Genomic DNA, 25,246 nt, shown 5'->3' on the forward strand with positions numbered 1-25,246 from the left:
GAAGTGAGCTTTTAACTTTATAAGCAATATAAATACAGATGTTCGTAAATTGCGATAAAAGCTAAAAAAAAGTATGAAATATAAGCTTCGCTAAGTCGAAATCAATGAAATTGTAGGGAGAAGTTCCACCGCAAAAAAGTACGTATATAAAATAAATTTGAGAATCTTTCGGGACTAACGGGTATTTACAGTTCTCTGGAGACAAAAAAAATAGCAAAACATTGAAGAGTGAAACGTGCGATAATGGTTTTAATTTCCTACTACTGGCTGGCTCAAAAGTTCAAGCGCAATTTTCAATGAATCTTGTTTGATTTATAATTCATTGTAGGTAGTAGCGCGACGGTCGGAGCTTTCTAGCAAGATCTCGTAGTGGAGATTAAATCGTCTGAAGTGCTATTTTGCACTGTCGGTATTACAACAAATTATTGTGTATAAGTGATATTTAAAGCGCCATTGTCGCCGCTGGAATATTGTTATAAGGGTTTGTCCTAGTTAATCCTTTTGGGATTTAACGTGACAAGAAATACTCCGCCTTCGTTGAATAAGCATAAACTTTCTTGCTCCAGTAACGCGATCGCGAGGAATATTAATCAATCGATATTAATATTCCTCTCTTGCGATTTTTAATTGGAATTGGAGTTAATTTGCATATCTAATTGATCAGTTGTTAAAACTGTATTCTCTGTTTTTAATTAGTCTATAATTATTACGTTTTTGATTGAATCTACATTCATGTCAATTTGTCAAAATTAATCTTTCCACAGCCCTGGTAAATACAAATAGAGGGTGGCTCAGAATGATCCAATTATTTCAGGTAAAAAATCAATTATTTTATTAGTACTAACACAAACGAAATCTTTATAAATCATATTGTTTATTTGTTACTCAGTTGTAAACGTTGATTAACAAGACAAAACGCAAACGGGTAAACGTCATGTTTAAACGCTACTGACTTGTAAAACTGACAGCAGACCTGTAAAAATTTTACATAGTAATTTCATTGGCCAGAATTAATGCGAAGTCTCTGTTACATGGATCACATGATAGGTATTTTAGACATTTCTTCAAGATTAATTTAAGAACTAATTATTTACGTTTACTATTGTTTACAAATGAGTAAATAAAAGATTGTACATTATACTCCAGGTAATAGTTTCTTCTCCTCGCCAGTAAAAACTCACTTACCTGGCTAATAATGTAAAATACTATTACATGACGACGAAAATACCTATTTGGATTCTAATTTTTCACTGTCATCAGTCACTTTGGATTCCTTTGTTTTCTCGGAATTTTCATACCCAGATCCTTCGGATTATATTCAAATCGTTTTAAATCACCGAATCCTTTCCATTCTGCACCGTTCTAACTCCTTTGAATTGCTCAGATTTCTCTGGTACACTGGACCAATCAGATCGTGGAAGTCCGGCGGATCATTAAGTTTCTTCGAATTTCCAAATTCTTTACATCTTTTTCTTTTTTCGGACTCTTCAAATTGTTCAAATTGGTCCAATCCATAAGGCTCCTTCAATTCTTCTTAATTCTTTCGATTTTTCAGATTGCTGCGATTCTTCGGGTATTTAAGTATTCTTCGGGCTTTTCGTCGAATTCTTTTAATTATCCTTCTGTTTAGAATCTTCTTGTATGCTCCGTTCAATTCTTCGTCTTGGGGCTTTCGGTCTTCCGTTTCTTCGGATTTTGGTATTATTTAAATTTATCGGACCAGGTTCGTAACATTCTTCCTCTTTTAGAATTCATACGATTCATTAGTTTCCTAAAATTCTTCAAATACATCAGGCTCTTGATATTTTTTTCTTTTTTCGTCAAATTCTTCTTCGTATTCCATGATGAAATTAAAAACTTTTCCTTTTTGACGTTGATATCTTTCAAAATTTATACCTCAAGGTTGGATCTTGATTGGGTATCTTTGAAGATGAAAATAAGGGAAGTACTTAGTCAGTAAAATAATTCAAGAAAAAGCTCTCTTTTGAAGGAGTTTTCGAGCGTAAACAATTAACCTTTACAAACTTAACCAGAGCCTGTACCCTATATCGTTTTTAATGTAGATATTTCCTTAACAAAAGACCGGAAGTCATTGGATATTAAAAATCTGTTCTTTCCTTTTTTTGAATCAACGATTACCGTAGTGCAACAAAACAGTGTGTGACACATTTTGTGGAAAAATATTACGGCGCAAGCCTTTCGGGGGAGAATTTTTCTTGGGGGCGAATTTCACGATATTACATTTCGGTGGAAAATGCACGAAGAAAAATTACTGAGGGAATTTTCTTACAGAACTATATGAGGAAATTTAGAATTTGGTACAGGACCAGTTAATCAAAGTCTAAGTGGATTGATAAAGACACTAAACCTTCCCCATACCTCTTTTAATTATTTCAGGTATTAGATTGAAGGCATTAGGTGACAGCGACTATAGTTTCGACCCGAAGGTCATTATCAAGCTTAAGTTTAAAGGAACATATAAAGGTGGTTGAAAATTACATATTAAAATGGTACATTTGGTTATCAATATGGGGAAACTATAGTCGCTGTCACCTAATGCCTTCAATCTAATACCTGAAATAATTAAAAGAAGTATGGGGAAGGTTTAGTGTCTTTATCAATCCACTTAGTCAATATCACCCCGTTTTGAGCCTTTATAAGATGGATAGCTACCAATTAGTTAATCAAAGGACGTGCTTTACCATTACAATTTCCTAGAGGTTAATATTTTCTAAATGTGATTTTTGTGTACAACAGGTTTACATACAGGGTGGTGACTTGCGTAACGCATCATAGGGATTTCAATGTAAAATTCATAACATGCGATTATTGGCTCCCCAAATTATTTTAGAGCAAAAATGTATTAAGGTTTTTGTTAAAAAGCGATGATTTAGTCTATATTCAAGGGTAGTGTGTGTTTCACTAACAGGGAGCAGCCAGTTCCAAATGAAAATAGTGGAGAGACAATTTTTTCTACGCGACGACGGTACCTAAACGAAAAGACATACACCAAATTTGTAGCTCTTGTAATACACGCTTCACTAATTTGAAGTAAAATAACAGAAGCAATATCCAGCGGAGCGTTTTTCTATAACTAACTAACGTCATAAAATCGACCAATTTTCATATAACGAGCGATATGTTTTTTGAAGTTGTTTATTTGCCGCACTCAAACTTGTCAATTAGTCTTTGCGTACCCCCAGAATATTAATTATTTAAGGCATTCCGTGCTTCGTGGGCAATCTGTTTTAATTGTTCGCCGACCGCGCATACTTCAAGCGTTTTCCTTACAATTTACTTTTGCAATTTTAATAACCTTTTTGCACTTGTGATTGTTTTTTTCATTTTTTGGGAATCACTCTTGTTTGTCCGTACTCTTAGCACATTTCTCAATAGGTTTACTGCAGTCACAATCTAGTTACTTATTTAATATTTATGACGGTAAAAGAACAAACTCCTACTCGCAAGTGAAATAAAGGAAAACTTCTCATTTCGTCTCATACATTATTAACCCTGCGTTTTCTCGTAAAAATATGCTTTTATTGCCCGTCATTTTTAGTTGGTTCGAAATTCTTAAATTCTTATATCATTCTGCAATCCATATACTGAATATTTGCTAAAAGAGAATTTAACATAGGAAGAATCTCGGGAAGAATGGACGATTGTAACGGTGTTGTCATGGCGATCCGAGTAGAAGCGTTGAGTATTCTGGAATATTTTCCATATGAGATACGCTGCATAACAACTGTATAAGAAATGCTTAATTAAAAATCACTTGAGAGTGTTTAACAATAAAATTTATAGGGTCGCCAACAAACCAATTTACACCCCTCGCATGACAAATGCTTAGTTTATTAGTTAACCCGTACAAAACGCCATAAAGTAAAAGAAACTCGTAGATATGCGAGATATGGAAACACTTAAAGGGAATCGTCATACATCTTTATTAAGCATATGCGTGTTGCCAAACGCAAACTGCAAACAAGCCCAAAAGCGTTTCCATCACGTGAAAACAAGATAAAGAATAATTTCAATAATATAATCAGCAGTATCTATGCAAAAATATAAATTTACTTTTTTACTATACCCGTGTATAATAGATAAATTGTGGTTTAGCGTTCTCAATGTAGGAAAACGTAATAATATTCACCCCCGGCCGAATATTTTAGTCACGCAATCGTTATAATCTTTATAGTGCAATGCGATATTTATATTAATAAAATAGTTAATAAATTTTGATAACAATGACTTCGTGTGATATAATCTTTGTATTCGTTTGAACCCTGTGGTGGTTGAGTAAGTCGCAGCTATGCGAGGTGTAATAAATTTGTAGGTACTCATTTTTCTCGTGTCGTGAGACATTTTAGCCCACTCGCCGCTGCGCTCATGCAGTAAAAACGCACAATATAGCCATGTTTGATTGCAAAATATTTGTATCTATACCCCGGAAATTGTTTGATCTATAAAATAAGTGAGGTGACCAAAGAAAAACTGTTTTTCAGTTTGATGTTTCAAAATTGTAAAATAAAAACGATTCTGTGGAGCTGACATTTCTATTTTTAAACGTTCGAAAATGAGGTCTAACCAAGTCAAATTTTAGTAAAATAAAAGGAGTAACGGAAAGTTTTATAAATTCATTAGGTACTAATACGGAAACGTCGATTTTAATATGTGCAATAAATTAAAGCACACTTTTCATATTGTTAATGAAAATTTTCCTATTCCGTGTGATGGTATTTTGGGAAGAGACTTTTTAGTCAATTATAAAGCGAATTTGAATGATTTTTATTGGACTGTACTTCCGATGTGTTGTAAATTAAAGAGCTGGGAGTATTGTCAATGACTACTCGAATAGGCCAACATACAATTACCACCCCAATTTTCAGTACGTTAGAGGAAGGAGGATAGTACAATATTTATTCCACCAAGATGCGAGCCTCAAAATGGACAGACAAATTGAAACTATGTAACAGAAAAATCGCCTGTATAAATTAAAAATTATGGGATTCCCAAATTTCAGAAAGAGGAAGTAAACAGGCAAGTTGCGCAAATGCTACACAACGACGTTATCCAAGCCTCGTTTTCTGAATACAATAGCCCAGTTTTACTATACTTCGTTCACCCAACAGAAATAGTTAAGCCCCTCCTCAACAATTACCGCCACATTTGAATACGACGTTGTTATTGGTGTAATTTTTGAAGCCACAATCACACTTGTAAAGCGAATTGGCCGAATTGGGTAATCTGTCATCTGTCATCTTGCCTATTGCGTTTCTGCCGGTTTTTACGTTTTTACATCTTTACTTGCGTCAATTTGCCATTAATCTCCTTTATTCACACAAAATAGTCTTTATAAAGACTCGTCGGTGTATTCTAAAGATAGTCAGGTGAGTAATTATAAAATTTTATACACGATTTTTACATGCCTGTTTTTAGGGTTATATTATTCGCGATCAAGAAAAGTTGTACGCAAACATGAATGTCGCCGGTGCTGCTTTCTCTCCACCGAAAAAACGTTCTGCCAAGCACTTTTCAGTTGAAGACAAAACTGGCATTTTAAATACACGAAGACGAAGACTTACCCCATTTGAAACGAACTACTTTATGGAAATTAATAAAAGAAATAGGTTTTCGGTCAGTAAACCTTTTTTCTTTACGTGTATGTATATTATGTACTTGTCATTGTAGATTCGAAAAGAGGTCACGCAATAGTGTTCTTAGGGAAAAGGACGAAATAATTACTTGGAGGCGTCGGTTCTTGCGTGAAATTAGAAAATATCGTGAAGAAGGTAGGAAGTTGTATTTCCTAGATGAAACTTGGGTGAATGCTGGGCATACTGTAAGCAAAGTATGGAAGGACACCACAATTCTCACTCCAAGACAGGCATTTATCAACGGGCTATCAACTGGATTGAAAGATCCATCGGGCAAAGGAAATCGCCTTATTGTTCTCCATATAGGGTCCGAGGATGGCTTCGTCGAGGAAGGTTTGCAGTGTTTTGAATCGAAGAAAACAGGGGATTATCACGAAGAAATGACCAGTGAAGTTTTTGAAAAGTGGTTTATGGAAATCGTTACACATCTTGATGAACAATCTGTGATTATAATGGACAACGCTTCATATCATAGCAGGAAAAGTGAAAAAATACCAAACACCAGTACGAAAAAAGCTGATATACAAACTTGGTTAACAAGCAAATCGATACCTTACGAAGAAGATATGGTAAGAGCTGAACTTCTACAGCTTGTGAAACGGGCAGCTGTTACACCAAAATATGTAGTTGATGAAATTGCAAAGGAACACAATCGTACCGTGCTGCGATTGCCTCCATATCACTGCGAATTGAATCCAATTGAACTGATATGGGCGCAAATAAAAGGTGAAGTGGCCAGAAACAACACCACATTTAAAATGAAAGACCTTCATCCACTATTTCAACAAGCAGTGGAACATGTTACTGCTGAAAATTGGAAGAACGCAATTCGCCATGCTCAAAGTGAAGAGGAAAAAATGTGGCAAATTGACATTTTAATGGACATCGTAGTGGAGCCATTAGTAATTCATGTGGGAGATGACTCGACATCAACGGAGTCCGAATCCGAGTGAAGCGATACAGGATTTAAATTGTTATGTACCTTTGTTTATATTCAAGTGCACTTGTAATTTCAAAACTTTGTGCTGCTGTAATAATACTTTTTTGTACTTTTCTCAATATAAACAGTGTTTTTATGTTGCATATTTACATGTATTTAACAGTTTGCAGGTTTTACTATTTTTGCCACGAGTTATGTTCAGAGAGATAGCGCCATAATTAGTCTTGAGCAAGTGACATTTCAATTTGATTTTTCAAATTTTCCGCTTTTTATAATTTTGTGGTTGTAAAACTGGTTGCTGCTTACATTGGCCCAAATTTTGTAGGAGTGGCTTAACTATTTCTGTTGGGTGAACGAAGAAGTATAGCAAAAATAAACAAAAGGGAATTGTACTAATAGTAAACCGGATAGGCGCCACTTGGTCTTTAGTAAATGTCAAAAGAGGGGAGAATACTTACCAAAAGGGGGAAACCAGGCAGAGATCCTTGTTCTGGTCTTGAAAAGCTAAAGAATAAAATACTTGATAGGAGTAGAACACACGTATATAGATCTGCAATGTCAATATTTGAATTCTGATTAATGAAGGGGGATCAACACGTATCAGATAAAATTTAATATCAAAACCAGGCTTCTGCAGAAAACAACTATAAGTGAACATCAAGAAAATGTAATAATTACAATCCGCTTGTATCGAAAACCAGTGTGTAATCAAACGTTAAATAAGGAGTCATCGAAATAAAAATTACCTTTGGGCGTTCAGTTCAGTTCAGAAGATCAAATCTGTAACATATAACAACACAAACTAACAAAAGGGTAGAGAATCGCGCTGCACATAAAATATTGCGAAATAGCAATGCTACCGTCTGACACGGAGACAATCGGATAATAAACTGTAATTAATAACCACGGGTTATCCTTACAGTGCGAGACGTTAAATTCAAGAAAAACACTTAACAGTGCACAAATAACTAAATGTCTATTGATCTAATCAATGCATGACATAAACAATATGAGCAAATTCTTCGGAGTAAATATACAACGTAACCAAAAAATTGTAGATATCGGCTTCGGACAAAGCCTCTGTAACTTCAAAACTAATTCACAAAGCAACGGTACTAATATCTGATATAACACAGCTAATCTGAAGGATACAATGTAATCGAACTAATAGAATGAATCTCTGTAGCAATCAGAAAGAAATGTAGATAAAAGCGGATCTCGATATCGGTCGGTAAAGTTAAATCTTCGGTAACAGCAAAAACAATGCACGTACTATCAGGAGCGATTTACAACAATAATGTTCTCCAGGGTTTCGTAAATACTTGCGATTACAGGAATTATCTTGAAATCTCCAGGCATAAACAAATTCGAAGTAGATTATGTAGGTAGAATCAGCTGTTTGGATTCACAGAAATGGCGGGGACCTTGCCGGTAATGTAGAAACTCATCCACCGCGCCGTTCAGGGTTGATAAGATGACGAGTCCAAATAAAAATGCAATATCATCCACGTACTGCGTGGCTCGTAAGTAAAATCCAGGTAGGTCAACTTAGAAAGGTATTCCAAACGAAAGACAGAAGAGAACTTAAAAAAAAATTGTAAGAAAATGGTAATAGAAGGTTAAACTTGAGCGTTGAGTGAAGTTAAATCCCTAGCAAAACACGTAATGAGAAAAATGATGCGTAATAATGAAACCTATCTCGTATTGTTTATATTCAAATACAGATGCAGAAAAACTTTTGAATGGTGCCACCACAGGCATCAACGAGAGAAAGAGAAAACACACCAAAGATAGCGTTAGTGCACACACCGATGGCAATATTGAAGAATTGAAGGCGATGGTTACTAACTTAATTTTTATTATTTCCGAGTGCGAATTATCGGTGAATTAGTCTTCATGCACGTTATTTAATTATTGGAATTTCCTTATTTACAATCACTTGATACATTGTTTTCTAAAATAAATTTAATTATCTGGCCAGCAAGAATATTTTTAGTTCAGTCAGAATTGGATATTTTGTCCGTTTAGAGGATTGGCAGAATTTGTTTAATTTTAGTATTTAATCATAACAAATGTTTAATATATTCTCTTTGTATATCATTTATAATTTCTCACAAAGGGAAAAAGGTTGTTTCAAACACACCAATTAGTAGAGTAGACGACGATAATTTGCTCAAAGCTTAAAAAGAAAGGGACCATTAGAGCAAAGAAATATATTACATAGTAGTACCTAAATATATATCAAGAAGAATTTTGAAGAAGTCATCTCACCTCCGTTTATTGGTTTTGTAACGAGAACTTTTCCTAAAAAACGACCCCCATTTAGGCTGATGGTGTTTATTGATCTCGGTGGGAATCAGTGGGGTAAACTGATAGCGATGTCTTTGACACTTCTTGGTATCTACCTGTACAATGTATGATTTTGTTTTAAATTGAGTAATACATGCAAAGCTCTGGGAATAGCGTGTTTATTGGCTAAACAGATAGCGAAACGAACAGATAAAGTGAAATATACGAAAATTACGTTGGAATAGTTCACAGCGACTCTGGAAGAAGGGGGACAGCAATATAATTTAACAGAACTAGTTAGGGAACTGTTTTAATTGATAAGAATCATTAGGTACGTCGGCGAGTAACTAGTCAAATTGCGATTATTAAGGCTTCCAATATGAAAACTTTTCAAATTAAATTTTATTACTTCGAAAGGAATAGGAAATGTTTTAATTAGGTGGTAGAAATTTAAATTACGAGTTGTCAGGCTGTTCAAGCTGAATTATTATATTATGTTTGTATGAAGTTGTAAATGGTTTTTGCTGGCCTTATAAAACAAATTTGTTTAAAACTGACGTTATGTAAAGTAGGCAATATTCAAATAATTAAAATTTACGCTTTAAAATGAAGCCCCTATATAAATGTTAATCAATGTTACATTGCCGGAATATGAATACAATGATTACGTTTCGACCGGTTGATGTGTGAAATTAGGATTTTGTCAAGCGTTCTCATAGCTAACACGGGCTGAATTTTTTTGCACTGCGGAATCTGCATCACGCGGATAATTTTCAGTTAATAAAATAGTTTACATAATACGCAGTGCAGGAATTTCAAAAGCCAGAATTCATTTAAAAGTCTGATGCAGTTTTCAGAAGCCCGCCTGAAAATTGTTTGGAAACTTTATGTACGCAAATAAGACGGAAAACTGATGCTAAAGGAAACATTACTTCAGTTCGTTTGAACAATGAGTTGTAAATTTACAATTGATGTTCCCGAGTTGGAAAGTTTTAGTTCAATTTTACTCCTTCTTACATCTAGTATTCACTTTAAACAAAGTCCCGTCTATTTAAGCAAAATGCTTATTACGTGTTTCTTGAAGTTTACTAACTCTCTTTCTGTTTTTGCCTATGTTGAGTAGCATCTTTTTTCCGCCTCGAACATTCTAGAAAATTCAGATTTAATCTTGGCAAATGTCTCAGTAGGTAATGCTTTTTGGTGGCAGCATCTCAACAAAAAAAGCCCGTGTCGAATTTCACCCAACTTCGTTTTGATTCGACAATGTATGGCAATAAGTCTTTCAGTGACTATGTTCGTACTTCTTCTACATATTGGCCCGTATGAATAAAAGTAAGCAAATGCTTATACTTGCAAAATTCAAAGTAAATACTCGTAAGTGCTCCTTCGCACTGGGCGATTGAGCAGCGCTGCTAAGCAGAAGGACCAGGACACAGTGCAGCGCTGCTAAACTATGCTAAACAGACCAGTATGAAGGGGCAGTTACGAGTATTTACTTTGAATTTTGCAAGTATAAGCATTTGCTTACTTTTATGCATACGGGCCATTGTGTAAAAGCAGTATAAAAGTTTACGTAACGTTCTGTTAGTTGCATTAGTTCGCCTTATTGGAATGCCCGAAATGTTTTATTTCAATAGCCTTTTCAGTTTCATTTGGGAAACGCGGTATAGGTTTTTTGGACCAAAAAAGAGTGGGTTTTCTTCAGTCTATATGAAGACAAAATGGCGCCGGTTTCCGGTGTAAGACAATATACAAGTGGGAACGTCAACATTTGATTTAACATCCGGTATTGTGTTGTAAAATTCCTCCGTTAGATGTCGTCTGTTGTCTCCATACAGGAATTACTTATCTTAAAACTAATGTAAAAGGTTGCTTTAAACGTTACAGAAATACTTTTAGGTATTTTTAATTAGCCAAAATTAAACAATGCGGTGCACCAAATCATTGTTGAAAGCCCTTTTCCCTTCCCAGATAGTACATAAAGAAAATCAAATGAAATGAAAAAATAAAACAAATTAACGGCCAACAAAATTATTGCTGCCAGGAGAGTATATCAAATGGCACAAAAATGGCAACCATTGACTGTGCCTAGGACACAAGGTGATCCGTAATTACACTTTTTGCACATAGGACATGGCGTTCTCAATTTCGCCCGATTAGTAACATCAAGAAAATTTATTTCACGCTTCACGTGACACCTTTCCAGATGTTAAACTCTCCGGATACCAATCCCTTGGTTGAACCCAAAAGAAACAATTAACGTTAATTAATTTCTGGATAGAAAATCAATACGGTCTTATTTAATTTGTCCGTCTTGTTTTCCCGATTGTTTCGATATGCCATTCCTATGCGTACGGTTCTTAATTAAAGTTTATTTGTACAATAAATCTTCCTCTTCCCTTTCGCGTAATCAATTATCCTTGTTTTGATGCCTTATAATCTCTAAATGGAATTAGTAATGCGATATAGTGTAACACTTTCCCTGTTCCGTGCGTAATAAAGCGAGACGAAGCGCGGAGTTCGCTCCAAATGTGTAGGAGAAACATAAAATTAACGGGATCGTATCAATTTAATAAGATACAGTTTGAATCTGAGTTTTATTAGCTTGTTTGTTAGGCAAAGCTGAGGAATTTCAAGAGGTTGAACAATACGTGCCTTTCAGTGTAAATGAAAAGCTTTTTTTGAAGAGTATAAAAAATATAAAATGAAAGCTTTTATTATGAGTAGAGAACATATCAAGACATTAAATTCGAAATAAGGGAATTATCTTAATTTTGGCAAATGTGTTGAAAAAATACCGTCCTGAATTTCATTCGGGGGGGGTTCAGATGGACTGAGATTGAGAATCTTTTAATGTTGTAAAAATTGGTAACTCTAAATTTTGTGTTTTGAATTGATTCCACAGAAACAGTATAGGCACGTAGAAAATTGTTTTTTATTTTGTATGCTCAATTATTACCATAGCTCTGTACATGTAGGAAACTGCCATTTAAAAAAAAATTATCTAATTTATTTTTATTAAATTTTTATTAAATTAAATAACTTTGTAAAACATGATAAGACATTTCTTTACACGTATTAAAATCATAGAAAATGTTATATAATATTAAGTTTATTCTTGATGTGTAGCTCCATTGTGTTATTATCCGTATGAGTTGAAATGGTATGTAAGTACTTAGTCCAAATAGTTAAAATATAGTTTTCTACAGGTTGTGCATTTTTTGATTTTTTTAAAATGTTCTCAATGTGTATTTCCAAATGTGGAGTTTTCTTAAATTTTAAATTATAATTTTTTTCAACATTTTCTTGAATTTCTTCATTCCACTTCCAATAGTTGTTTTTTATTTTTTCGAATTTGTATTTGAACCCAGTAGTTGATCAACATCAGCTGTCGGATAGCAGCGTTTCGATCAGGTTTTTTTCATGGCGCACAGTCAGACTACGACCCGAGTTGGGAAACTCATACTAGTATGAACAACCTGAATCAGTAAGTGATTATTCTTAAGTTAAAACGAAGGTGCCGTTACGCAGCCAGCGTTGGTGCTCGGGACCGCGCAGATCACTGTCCCCTTCCAATAATTTGCGCGTTTGCCAGCTCTGTATATACAGGGTGGAACTGCTCACAATGTCTAAAAGATTGATCTTCCATTTTCAAAATCCTTCGTACTGAATTTTTTGGACATTAGAGCTAACCGACAGGCTAATTGACAATATAATTATAGTCCAGGCTATATAATATTTTTTGACAAAAAAAATTAGTTACCGGGGGAAACCGGGTTTTTCAGGCAGGTGAAATGAATAGAAATTGGGTATAAATAATTAAAACGGCTGAATTTTTCCGCGGATGAAATAACGGTGGTTGAAAGGGGTGGAAAGTGGTGTTTTGCAAATTGTAGCAAAACTATTAATTTTAGACGAAAATATTCAATGTAAAAGTTATAGAGATTAAAAAATGAGCTTTTGTATCTGCACTATTTTCACATAACCTCCAATTTTCCTAGAAAAACCGGAAAAATTGTTTTTTTCGTTTTTTATTCTTATTTTTGCGAATCGTAGGGATTTGAAATTTGGAGGAAAATAGCCTGTTTTAAGATAAAAAAGAAAATAATTTTTTGGGCCCGTAAAGTCGAACCGTTTTCAAGATCTCACGATTTGTGAAAAAAACCACCTCTTTTTCAAGGGAATGAAAATTCTATTTTTTTTTCATCGTACAGAGGTGCGCGGGGTAGCAAAATTTTCGGGAAGGAACATTTTAATAAACAAAATTAAAAAAATATTATTCCTATGGCAAAAATTCGAGAAAATCGCCAAAAACTGGAAAAACAGTTTTAAGATATATATGCTTTGTGACATGATAAATCAACATGTTGGATGTTCATAAAGATTTTTCGAAATCTGTCTTCTTTAATGTTTGCTTAAATATTCTCTTTTGTTATCTTATGTTCAACTGTTTTAGTTAATACATCTTTATTACTTCTGTTTTCTGCATTTTTACCGCAATAAAAGCAATTCGAAATAAAATCGAATTATCTAGCTTCCTGATTCCTGAACAATTTCTTTTTGTTCACTGACTCTTCTTCCTGTCTGTTTTATAGCTGATGCAATTGCGTTGGGCCTGTTGAAAACTTCTGCAATAAGAACGTTAGTTTTACCGGTCAAAGCAAATGATTTGAGATGTAAAACCTGGAATAAACATCGTGGAGGATTTTATTCATAATTCCTGTAAATGAACGATCAACAGGCCCAGCTTTATCCCATCAGCTGCAAAACAGGCAGGAAGAACAAAAACAAATTGTTCATCAGGAAGCAAAAGAATTCGATTTTACTTGGAATTCAAAAACAGTTTTTCCGGTTTTTCCAGGAAAATTCCAGGTTATGTGTGAATGTTTTAATTATTTTTTCCCAATTTCTATTCATTTCACCTGCCTGAAAAACCCGGTTTCGCCTGGTAACTAATTTTTTTTGAAAATAAATTATTTTGGAGCTATTTAGCCTGGACTATTAGTGATAATTTTTAATTAGAGGGTTGACATGTTTATCTGCAGAAAGGCCACGGTTCTCATCGCTCATTTATATTTAATTTACACATTTATCTATCAATCAGCTTTAAATAACGTAATGTGTCTATTAGTGGTAATTGACAGACTGCGTCAATTATAGAAACAATTCCTATAGCCCTTTAAACCTTTTCATACACAGCGCCCCTTTCCACTCTGTGGAATACACCGAAAATTATTATATTAATGCGCCCCTGCCATTGCATAAATATATGGCAAGCGATTCTTTGTTGTTTAATTTATGAGTGGGGGTGGAAGGTTGGCGGTGTTGCCATAGTTCTCCGAAACCCGATACTTTCGTTTACTACTGGATCTCATTGAAAGCTTCCAGATTGACACCCTTCTATACACGCAGCATTTACTTTCTTGAAACTCGACTAAATTTAAAAATGAAACCTTTCAATCCAGTCCAATGAAAACTAGAAAATTTAATTTATATACAATTACGTCGTGTCTACCAAATAAATTACTTTTTCTACTTTTTTGGGTTATTTGAATTTCCTGTCGGTAATTAGCTCGACGAAGCTTTCCGATATCAGTTTTGCATTATCATTTCCTATCGCGATTGCTTGGGCATGGGTGGAAATGTCGTTACTAATGAACGATTCTTTCCGCCACGCTCGCCACCCTCTCCAAAATAAGTGAGGGGTGGAGTAATTTCGCAAATAGTTTGGGATTCTGTCTGGCACAATAAAAGTTTCAGAGTGACGCGCGTGGCGTTCGGAACCACTCAAAGGAATCCCAACCCTCATTGGCAAGTCTATAGTCCCCCTATATGACAATTGTGTAGTGTAATTACGGGGATAGTCCGACGAAAATTGTCGCATACTCACAATACGATTAAGTTTTGAAGTCAACTCAAAGAACTTCCTGTCTACCGCCTAAAGAGCTCGAAATGGGGTTGCTTTGTTGTGTTCGTCCGATCAACTATCACACAAACTTTTTCGGTTTAAAAATCTAGCTCCACGTGTAGAATTGAGTAATCAATTCTGTTCTCTAGTCTCGTTGATTGGTTCGTTTACGAAAGTATACAGGCGGGTTCAAATTTAATAAATGTGGTCAAATTCAATTGAGTTCGTCTGAAGGCCCAACGCGGCTTCTATCGTCTTTGTATAAGCGGCGGTGACGTTTACTCGTTTAAACTTTTTTGTTTCTAAATTAAATTATTTTTTAACTAAACCGTAGCAAAACATTCGTGTTCTGACATATTTTGCGATGTGAAGTTACGCGAACAACTTTGTGACAGTTCGGTTTTCGCATGTTACCTTTAAATTTGAATTTTTGGATTTCTGTTGTTCGAAACCCACGCTTACAATTGCATTATCCTTTTGTTCTTCGCTATTGATTCTTTTTTTTTTAATTTAATACTGTGGTATTTTAAGGGCTGAATAGTTATCTGATTGACCTATTTATAAACGTAAGTATATTGTTTCACGCTGAAAACATGTAATGTAACGTTTTATGTTCGTGTTTATATTTTCGCTATTTATGTTATGTTTGTGTTAATTACCTACTCAAAATTCGAGCGTAACTTGTTGTTATTACGTGCTCAGTTGCAACTTTCTCGGCTAACTTTATTATTTACGTCGGTAAAGATAAATATAGCTTGTTTTTGTAGGGTTTATTTTGATTAAAAAACAAGGTGATAAGATCATCGCACTCGCGCGAGTTCTTAAACCGTCACATTCGAAATTTATTACATCGGTGCTTTTACTCTTACGAAAGGTGTCGCTTCTATTAAAAATCGTTATGTATATAGTGCTGTGGCCCTTTAACTTCGGGCTACATACAAAAATAAATGCAATGCCCCACGTTGGGCGAGCAAATAAATGTGCTGTGTGTAATAACTCGGCCAAAATGAATCGTGCACAGAACACCTCAACCTTAGCACTCTAATTAAATCTCTCCCAGTACACATCCGTATACCGGCACAATGAAGCAAAACCTCGTAATTGGTAAAAAGGCCCCGTCTAAACTTCCGCATCCGGACTTAACCTCCTTAAACAAATCGAAACTTCTTATACAATTATCGACACCTGGCAACTCGACAAACCAATCAACACCTTGCTACAGGGCGCTTTCAACAGTCACGTACGCAAACTTTACGCTGAATTATGTTATCTAAAATGCATAATATATAATATAAACAAAATGTTTTTTCAATTAAAAGGCATCCTTATCTCTAGATAATTACATTAATCTTTTATAAAAATAAACGAAAACCTAATAAATCGAATGTGAACTGTCACAAATGAATTAACAAAACAAATTGAAAACAAAATTGAAATAAAAATTTTCCTATCCTTAATAATTCTAGGAACTAATCTTTTTTTCAACGAAACAAACACCTTAGGTACAGGCTAGATACGCAAAATCGTTTTGTGTTTAACCGTAATTGTAATTGTGATGAACATTTGATTAGTAATTGACTGGACCTAAACCGACATAGTTTACGCAGCAATAGGTCTGTTTATGTTATCGATGTTTTGATTCGAACATATTATTTTTCGAAATGTAAATCATTCAAAAATATTTTGTTTTGTTTTTTTGAGAAGGTTCAAAAAATACTCAAACGATGATTTTATGGAGGTAATACAAATGGGATTCTAAGAAGATTTTATATGGATTCTCAGACAAATCTCTAAGATCTCTAAGGTTTGATGGTTGGTTTGTAACGGTAGCTCTAAATTTGCATTTAAATATTTTCGAAATTTCGTTGTGAAGTTTAGCAGTTATGTAGTTTATGGATTGCATATAATAGAAAATTTATACAGGTTGTCGAAATTCAGAGGACTAATAAATGGTTTGGTAGTGGTATTGGAAAAATAAATACGCGAGCAGTAGTGGAAATGAAGATAGTCTTTTCTGCATCATTTGATTTCTGTAGAGCATGGATTTCTTAATGGATTTCAGATTGTAAGGGAACAATTGGGGAACGTCACGTATGCCATTCGTCGTAAACGCTGTGACGTCACCCAATATCGCGCACCCTCGCCATTTGTCGTAAAAACGAAAACTACAACGCAATAGCGCGCATGCGCGGTGGCTTTATAACATCATCCGAGAGTTTTAACCTGTCAACTGTTCTTGCGTACTCCCGCCATCAGCCGTCAGGGCGCACCAGTTCATCCGCTGGGTGCAGATTTCGCTGACGTGTCAGTTCCCCGGTACATTAATCTAACAGCGGTAGTTTCGGTTAAACCTTGTTTAGCAGAATCATGCCGTACGCACAGATATTTTTAAAAAGCACTGTTTTGGACTCCTCAGATCTCGAAACGTAAAGATCCGTGAAATCTCAACATCAAAATTTGGAGTACTTTCATTAACCTCCCAATTTTTTTATTGGTGAGGTTAATAGCTGTACTCGGTTAGGGACAAACTAATTAAGCGCGCTCCGAGGCGCGCTCGTATATTTTAGCTACAATAGTGTAAGGAAAAAAGTCAGTATAGTGGTTTGTTGCTCGTGAAACCAAAGAAGGTAGTTACTCACTTTTAAAAAGAAAATGTGCAAATTGGAACCACTTTTTTATTTAACTTTCGTCAATGTATCCAAACTTTACGTTCATCTTGTATTTCATTGTTCGCGCGCAAGTAGTTTAAAAAGCAGATTTTGAAGTCAATTTTCAGGAATTTGGAAAGGAGAAATTTCCAGTAATAGAAAGAATAGTTGATATATTTCCTTATAAGGCGATTGTAATTATTGACTACTTAGAGTCAAATTCGTTGGGATCTGGAAACCGTGCACTTTCCAATTATGTTTTTGCAAAGAGAAATGTTTAACTCAAGCTCTTTTGCGCTGCATATTTCCGAGAAAAAACATATTACAATGAATAAAGCACTCCTCAATGCACAGTACACATTTTTCGCAACGTTTGTAATTCAAAATGAAATTTACATTTTATGAAATCTGTCATTTCGTGTGTTATTAACTATATAGAGCAATATCGTGCCGCCTTTATGCATAAATTCCTTTGGAACAAATTTTATTGTTGTTGACAACTGTTTGCGTTTCTACGGCTTTGATCATTAGTTAATTACCTTTTATTTTCAGGTTGTGATGGCACCTACGACCACGATTGAGACGGTGACGATAACCAGGCCCTTAAAGGTATGTTAAATTCTTATTTTGAAAAAAATGAGAAATACATCCTCTCCCACCCCGGGCCCCCGTATATTGAGCAAAACACAGAGTCACCACCCATAAACTCGTAATCAACAATAAAACGGAAAGATACGCGTTTTTTCTGCGACGTTGTAAACGGCAGCTTTAATGTTCAAAGAGAAAATTTTATTTGACCAAATGGAAATGTAAGCCTTTTGTAATTTTATTGCCGCAGAAACCATCAGCGTTAGAACGTATCCAATTCCCAAGATCTTTTGCTACGTTTATAACTGCATCTATCCGTAAATTGGATAACAATGTCGTTTTACTTTAAATAACAAAAATTCTTTGTGATTCAGTACTCTTCGTCTTATAAATATTTCAGCGGAAATAACTCTCAATCGATTTGGTATCACCCAAAGAAATACCTACTGTGAGATAACGTTTTATAAAACGTTCGCATTATTCGCTTTATCCATTCCGACCCTTTACTTGCTGTACAGTTTTCAGTACACACATCCACCCCCAACCCAACTTATAAATCTTTTCATATACGGCCGAGTTTTGAATTTATTCGCTTGTTCGATTTGCATTGTGATTATCGTTCGTTATTTAGATATTTGTTTAATTTTACGGGAAATGTTCCCATTCTCTATTGTCATTCGGCCAGTAAATAAATAGCTACATAAACACCCGATAAAATGTGACTAACGTTATCATCAAATTTACTCGTTAAAGGTTTAATTCAAATAATTTTCATGATCTATATATTTAATAGAAATAGTTACAATGTTAGCAACAAAAGCTACTATCTATCAAGGGGCATTATTGGTATTGGAACTCGCCTCATGACTTCACAAAAGAACAAAAACGTCACGCAAAAATACACATAATAATAATTTTACAAATTGCCACTTGGCTTGCCCAAACTAACTTGGAAGCCAAAATTCACTGGGTTCGTAAACACACGGGCCAAACTTTTTTTAAACAATACAAAAATCTTCACTCTAGAATAAAACCCCAAATTTGATGTTGCACAAAAAATTAATGAGTTTGGTAGTATCTGAAAAGAATGGTCCATAGATATATTACGGCACAATATTAGCACTTGCACATGTGGTTTAATACACGCAATTTCTTCATTTGAAGTGGGGTGGAGGGGCGTTTGTAGTACACCGAGAAACATTTCCTGCGTGGGTGGTGTAGGGGAGCGAACAAACGAATACTGCAATTTTTTGAATTTTTGTATTGGAGGGGGTTGTAGCTGAAAGGAATCTAACCTAATAAATATTATTGAAACCCTAATATACTCCTCACACAATCATCGATGTCGATCTCACCAACTTCCGGGTAAACTGCAAATGAATACAAGGGAGGTAAATATCTAGACGACTACGGTAGCAATTAGTTTTCCAAATTTGAAGCTGCGGTCCGCATATCTCTTCCCGATCTTAATTCAAATTTTCAGGCGTCGTCGATGGCAGTTTAAAGCTAAATCACAAAATTCTACTGAATTATCTGAAATGCGAGATTTGAAAAGAGCACTTAAGGTAAAAGTTTATTACTTCTTCCCTTTTTGGTTACCCGGCCGCAGAGCATTGCAATCAAATACGAAGCAACACTTATCCAACTGGAGAGGCTATAAAATCCAAATCGTATTTCATGAAGCCATAGAAACGCAATGCCGATCCCTTATTTTTTTGCAGCAGTCTATGCGTTGTAAGATGAATGGGCCCATTTACTTTACGCCTTTTACCCGTTTTTTTCCCTTAAAGTGGCACAAAAAGGAACATTCTCGAATCACATAAACTTCGGCGATAATTAAAAATAGCCCACTTAACACGTGCTCTCACGTTTTAAATGAAGAAAAAAAATAATCGAGCGTTAAATGTACAACGGGCGTACGTGACTCGTCCTCAACATAATTTCTTAATTTAGATTTTAAGTAGTAATACGCGGAGTAGTAAAAATTGTCCTTAAGGTAATTACTCCAGATTTCGTCAGAGACCCGGTCGTAATTAGATTTTATTACCCTTTGTCACTAATTTAATTGAATGCGATAACATTCCTAGTTTATTCAATCTTCTCGTTTATTGAGGAATTGCTAGATGGAGTGGGTGTTCTTCGAGTAATTGGAAACTCGAATTTCGCAAAAATTAAACACTAGAAGTCTATTAGCAGACTACTCGAGTGTTTTAAAATGTTCTTAAAATAAACGCACTTGGAAAATAGCTGGAAAGTTTCAACGAGGCTTTTCCGAAACTGAACGAATCGAGTTAAACGTGGAAAAATTATGTTATGTTTAAAATTTATAACACGTATTAGCTGTTTTGTGGGGAGATTAAGGGAGGGAAGTTAAAAAAAACTTGTGTGAGAAATCGACTCGCTCAGCTCACATCGCGTGGATACTGCAAATTGCCTTGCAAAGTTCTGGATAGAAAATGTTCGCACGTCAAATTACACGTTTGCAACCAGAATCAAAATAGAAAAATATTGAGAGTGCAAGGTAAAACCATGTTAGAATCTGCTTTACATAGGAAATAGTGTACAATGGATCATGTCGGTTGTGAATAACTGTCGTCTCAAAAATGAACCAATGTACTTGGTTCTCAATTTAATGTACCAAAATTCGTTTCCAATGTACCTTCGCGGTTCTCGGATTTTTTTTTACTTTAGTTACCTGAGTTACCAACATAGTATTTGTTACCAATAAATCGAAGACCCATTTGCATAACATAAAATTGGACCTCTACAGCACTGGGTTTTGCCTGTTATCCATCTTAAAATCTGAAATTCAAAATCTAATACTCGAGTTTGATTCAACTCGAATAAATGCGCATACACTGTCCTTGTTTAAAATTCATTTTTACTACATAGTAAATTACATTCTTGTTCAAAACATACACCCACCTCTGAATGCTAACCAAAATTTTAATCCTACCAAAGCAATAGTATCACTAAAATTAAATGCCAATTTCCACTCATGAAACAAAATAAACAAAAATCCTTTGTTTGGATTCGATTCTTAAATCATTTTCACGGGTCGATTCCTTTAGGAATATTAAAATTCCCTTAAACAAAATTACTAATGCAAATTTCGAAAAACCACTCGACCACATGCAAATAAAATAAATGTAACAATTAATCTTCTTGGAAAATGCCGCTTTCTTTTAGAAATATGGACACAGGTCGCTTCGATAGTACAGTTGACTTTCTGCATCACTCCGCTTACGTTATCTTCGTGACGAATGAATGAAAAAATGTCCTTACGTATGACAAATACCAACTTAAATTTTGCGAAAATAATACTCGACATCGTGAGGATGCCCAGGAATAAAATACCAATGTTCCGCTGTCTTGATATTAATTTTTCCCAATTTATTAACTAGGTTTTGTTGCGGGTAAATGCACCGATTAATTGTCTTTAAATTTCCTGCCGTATGCTCTATGCTGAATGACGTCGCTCAATTTTGAGCAACTTGTTTTTAACCAGCCGTTACTGACTTATTGTCCACGATCCAAAAAAAAGTTCTTAGCTATCACAGTGAGTTTTAATGTCAATTTATTTAATCCCATTTTTATTTGAACTGCGGTTCTCCGATTCGAAAATGTTCCCTCGTAATAAACAGGCTTGCTACGAATCAGGCTGCTAAAATGTTATACCACGTCCCGGGCTTGACTGTAATTCCTCCCTTCTCGCACGTTTAAAATTGCAGGTAACACTTTGACTTTATTTAAATGATTCTCAACGACGTACTCAACATTTCGCTACTTCATATGTTTTTACACGCAAATCTTCACACATAAGTACGCGAGGATATTTCTCGTAACGTCAAATTCTGCACACATCGATATTATTGTGTTGTCGTTTCTCTAGGTTGAAATAATCCCGAACATGAGAGCGGGCCACCATGTAGTGAAAAAATTTATTTGCTGTCAACGTAATTTCCGGTTTATGCAATGTAATGTCGACGTAAAATAAAAATCTGGCCAGATGTTTTGATATCGGAAAAATTAATTGGATTTATTTACTAACAACGCCGTGTGCGAGATTGAACAGATGTGGCTTAACCATTAAATACGAAGAACAAGGAATAAACGAGAGTGATTGGGCTAAGTCGCCGGTTTCGCCGTAATGCTGTTTGCGGGTCGATTATAAGAAGCTTATGTCAATGTTACCTTAAATTTATTAAGAGCACGTTTTCGCCGATTACGTTTGAAACTGACACATGCGGTTCCGTAGTTAAAAAGACATACTCAGTGTCCCGTTTTTGATAAAGTCGAAAAAGTCACGTGACCATAGTAGTCGGTTTGGGACGCATTAAATACATTACGGCTTATAGAAAATCTGTGCGCGGCTTCACTATTTATTTTTTTTACTCTGGATCCGTTTAACAGAGAGCCACGAAATTTTAATGAGAGCTTACCAATGGTACATAAACTAAATTATGGTGTTTGTTAATTTTTAATAACACTGGGAATAATTAGTTTTCAGGTTTGTGTGTGTCGGAACCCAGTTATGCCCTGAGAGGCATTTTAAAAAAATGTTAAGCAAATAATGGCATTTTGAGCTAGCTATATAGGTGTCTGTTGGGTGGCTCATTTTTAATTTTTATTTATATTTATACGTGATCGCTTCTGAATTTTCTGAAGTTAAATGATAAGCTTTTGTATTGACGTTAAATAAACCAAGAATAATAATTCGCGTGCCAAATTGGTACGTGCTCGCTCGCGAGAATCAGCTCAAAATTATCGGAATTATGCGAAAATAAAATTGTCACACACCAATAATACGTGGTAACTCTGAAAATCAACCCTCGTCTGCCGAAAACCCCCTTTAGAACTCGGTCTCGCTAACTTTTTATCTTTCGTTCACGTACGCTATGAAGCGGTATGTGTAAATTATCCTACGTTGAACAATATTCAAATTTGAAAATAAAACTTTTGAATACGGCTAAACCTGTTCCAACTAGCGCTTATAGCCTTTCGCTTGTATACTACAGTAGTTTAAACCAAACATGAGCTTTACGTCATTAGTTGGTAATCCAACTGCAAACAAGTTCTTGATTATCTATCAGGAAATCTTTTCGGTGCTCACGTGAAGTTGGCAGGGGTTTTTTGTAACCGAATTTTCCGATAACAGCAGAGATACAATGAAAACGAGGTTTGGTACATTATTGAATTTTGAAGAAGGTATATTTCCCATGTGCCAATTTTACGCGGCCAACAACATGGGAGCTTAATTTATTATTAAAAAATAAAAATGAAGTAATTTATTCTAAATCTGGATGGCGACCAGTACAACGACACAATACTAGAAATGGATATAGTTACGATGGCGTTGTTGCTTTCGTTGAAGCGGCAACGTATTGCGGCTGTTTTAACGACAGCTTCGACGAAGGCGCTTATAACGGACGGCTTCATGGTATCGACGTGTTGCTTTTTAACAAGCACGTTCGTTACTATTGACGGTTGCACGACAACATCTTGATTCTTTGGTTCATTCAAAATAAACCATCAACTTGAAAATAGTTTAGATGAATTCCTCTTACCGTCTACCGACATTAGTACAGCGGTTAGGTTTTTTGATCCTGGAAACACACGATCTCGTGTACCTAAACAAGTTAATTAAATGTGAGCGTTCACAAATAGATAGTCGAAATTGCTTGTAAAATTTTCATTTTCACCATTTTGGTGGAAATTAATCGTGGAAGTCGGGTTCGAAGGGGCAAACCTACCGGAAATTACCTTTCGCGCTTCATTAACTTTTGAAGAAAAATAAATTCCGAGTTGTGTTTCTATTTGTAGGTTGCGTTCTTTTTAATATATTGTCGAATCGGTATTATGTGAGCACTTTTTATTTGAATATGAACTAAATCGAGCGATTTTATTTCTCAAATGATTGATGAAAGTGGTACATTTGAAGCTCGTTATTGTCACCTGCTCCATTAACCTTCCACAAAGGTTTACGTATAACGTAGTTTATATTGATCAGTTTTGAAACTCCTATTTGTTATAACCCGATGCGTCGGTATGGGGATAATTAATTAATAGATGACATCTAAAATCGAAGGGATGATGGAAAATGTATAATTTTGCTCTGTTGTATTGACCCGGGCATATTTGCTTGTCCTCTTACTTTTTATAAGCGCCTTAAATCTGAAAGCAAGTGGGATTCGTAAGGGATATGAGAGATAAAGTTTTGTGTATGGTCATAAAGTTGAAGATAGGGAATATCATCGGAAGTGGAAGGAAAAGTCTAACTAAAATATTACGTCCAGTTTTTCAACGTAAAGTTAGAGGCAGAGCACAAATTCGCCGATTATAAAAAGAAAGGTCTTAGACCATTTGTGTTCGGTTGAAATTTGTCAGATGTGCGGTTTGTATTTAGTTTATATAACAGAACTCAATCTTGAGATTTCGGACGAGGGTTGTGTAATCGATACGTAAGCACATTAACGTGCATTCAATTTACAGTCGATTTTCCTCAAATTCGCATACTAACCGCCATCCACTGCTCGAGTTTCACAAAACCGGGGCAAGTGAGAGAGACGATCTTAATAACTATGTTCAAACGACGCTTTAGGGTTGTCTGAAACTCGAAGGAAAGCATCATTTGAATTACTCATGCTGTTTACCCAAAGTAGGCTTACACCGCCTCCGTTTCAAAACCCTTGGCCAATATATTTGCGACTCGCCGAAATTAATACCACATTTGCAATGCGTTATTAATTTCTACAATTACCGGTAATCCGTTTTTTAAAACACATGTAGGAGAGGGATGCTAATTCGATAGCCGTTTTTGGGGTCAGGAGGTCTACATTAATCCCCTGCTAACTTAATTGAGAAGGGTTACGTTATTAGTTGCACATACAATACCGATGGCGTTGTTAAATTAGCCTTCCGGCAAAAATTCTATTATGCAATAATTTTATTGTTTGACCTCTACGCAATTGGGAGTTTTCTAAAATTGATATTTTCGTTATCCGCGACTCCTGTGGGATTTAACAAAATTGGATTTTCGCCATTGTTCGTTACTTAGAAACGAATAGAATTTTTAAAAGTTTAGATTTGATTTTCACTTCGAGAAGTTGAGCGGAAAAGAAAATTGTCATAACAAATCAGTTTCGGGATCGTCAAGTGGTATAATGGAAATTAGGTGTTTTGGGATACACTGGGTATGAAAAATTTCAAATGGAAAACC

General features: G+C 35.2%; 2 protein-coding genes and 1 long non-coding RNA gene across 4 annotated transcripts in view; 2 read left to right on the forward strand and 1 right to left on the reverse strand.

Moving 5' to 3' along the window:
• The first annotated feature begins 5,128 nt into the window (after positions 1–5,128).
• LOC116179378 lies at positions 5,129–6,730 on the forward strand. Of its 2 annotated transcripts, none has more exons than XM_031499164.1 (2): positions 5,129–5,634; positions 5,689–6,730. In XM_031499164.1, the coding sequence occupies exon 2, from the start codon at positions 6,035–6,037 to the stop codon at positions 6,605–6,607; it is 573 nt and encodes a 190-aa protein (XP_031355024.1). In that variant the 5' UTR covers positions 5,129–5,634; positions 5,689–6,034; the 3' UTR covers positions 6,608–6,730. The 2 variants fall into 2 exon arrangements, with proteins under 2 accessions (XP_031355024.1, XP_031355026.1); XM_031499166.1 differs by having other exon boundaries at positions 5,129–5,387; positions 5,437–6,730.
• Positions 6,731–15,308: 8,578 nt separating this feature from the next.
• Positions 15,309–25,246, forward strand: part of LOC116178040 (transmembrane protein 47) — a 77,636-nt gene continuing 67,698 nt past the window's right edge. Inside the window, exons 1-2 of the mRNA XM_031497309.1 lie at positions 15,309–15,357; positions 17,992–18,048. Coding sequence (XP_031353169.1) covers positions 17,998–18,048 — 51 coding nt within the window. The 5' untranslated portion in view covers positions 15,309–15,357; positions 17,992–17,997. The remainder of the gene's footprint in view (positions 15,358–17,991; positions 18,049–25,246) is intronic.
• On the reverse strand, positions 18,833–19,962 carry LOC116178041. Its single transcript, XR_004146797.1, has 3 exons — positions 19,608–19,962; positions 19,362–19,560; positions 18,833–19,306 (listed from the first exon to the last, which is right to left on the reverse strand). It is a non-coding gene; the product is annotated as an uncharacterized LOC116178041 (long non-coding RNA).

The sequence above is a fragment of the Photinus pyralis genome, unplaced genomic scaffold (assembly GCF_008802855.1).
Source record: "Photinus pyralis isolate 1611_PpyrPB1 unplaced genomic scaffold, Ppyr1.3 Ppyr1.4_LG8, whole genome shotgun sequence".
NCBI classification, from domain to species: Eukaryota; Metazoa; Arthropoda; class Insecta; order Coleoptera; family Lampyridae; genus Photinus; species Photinus pyralis.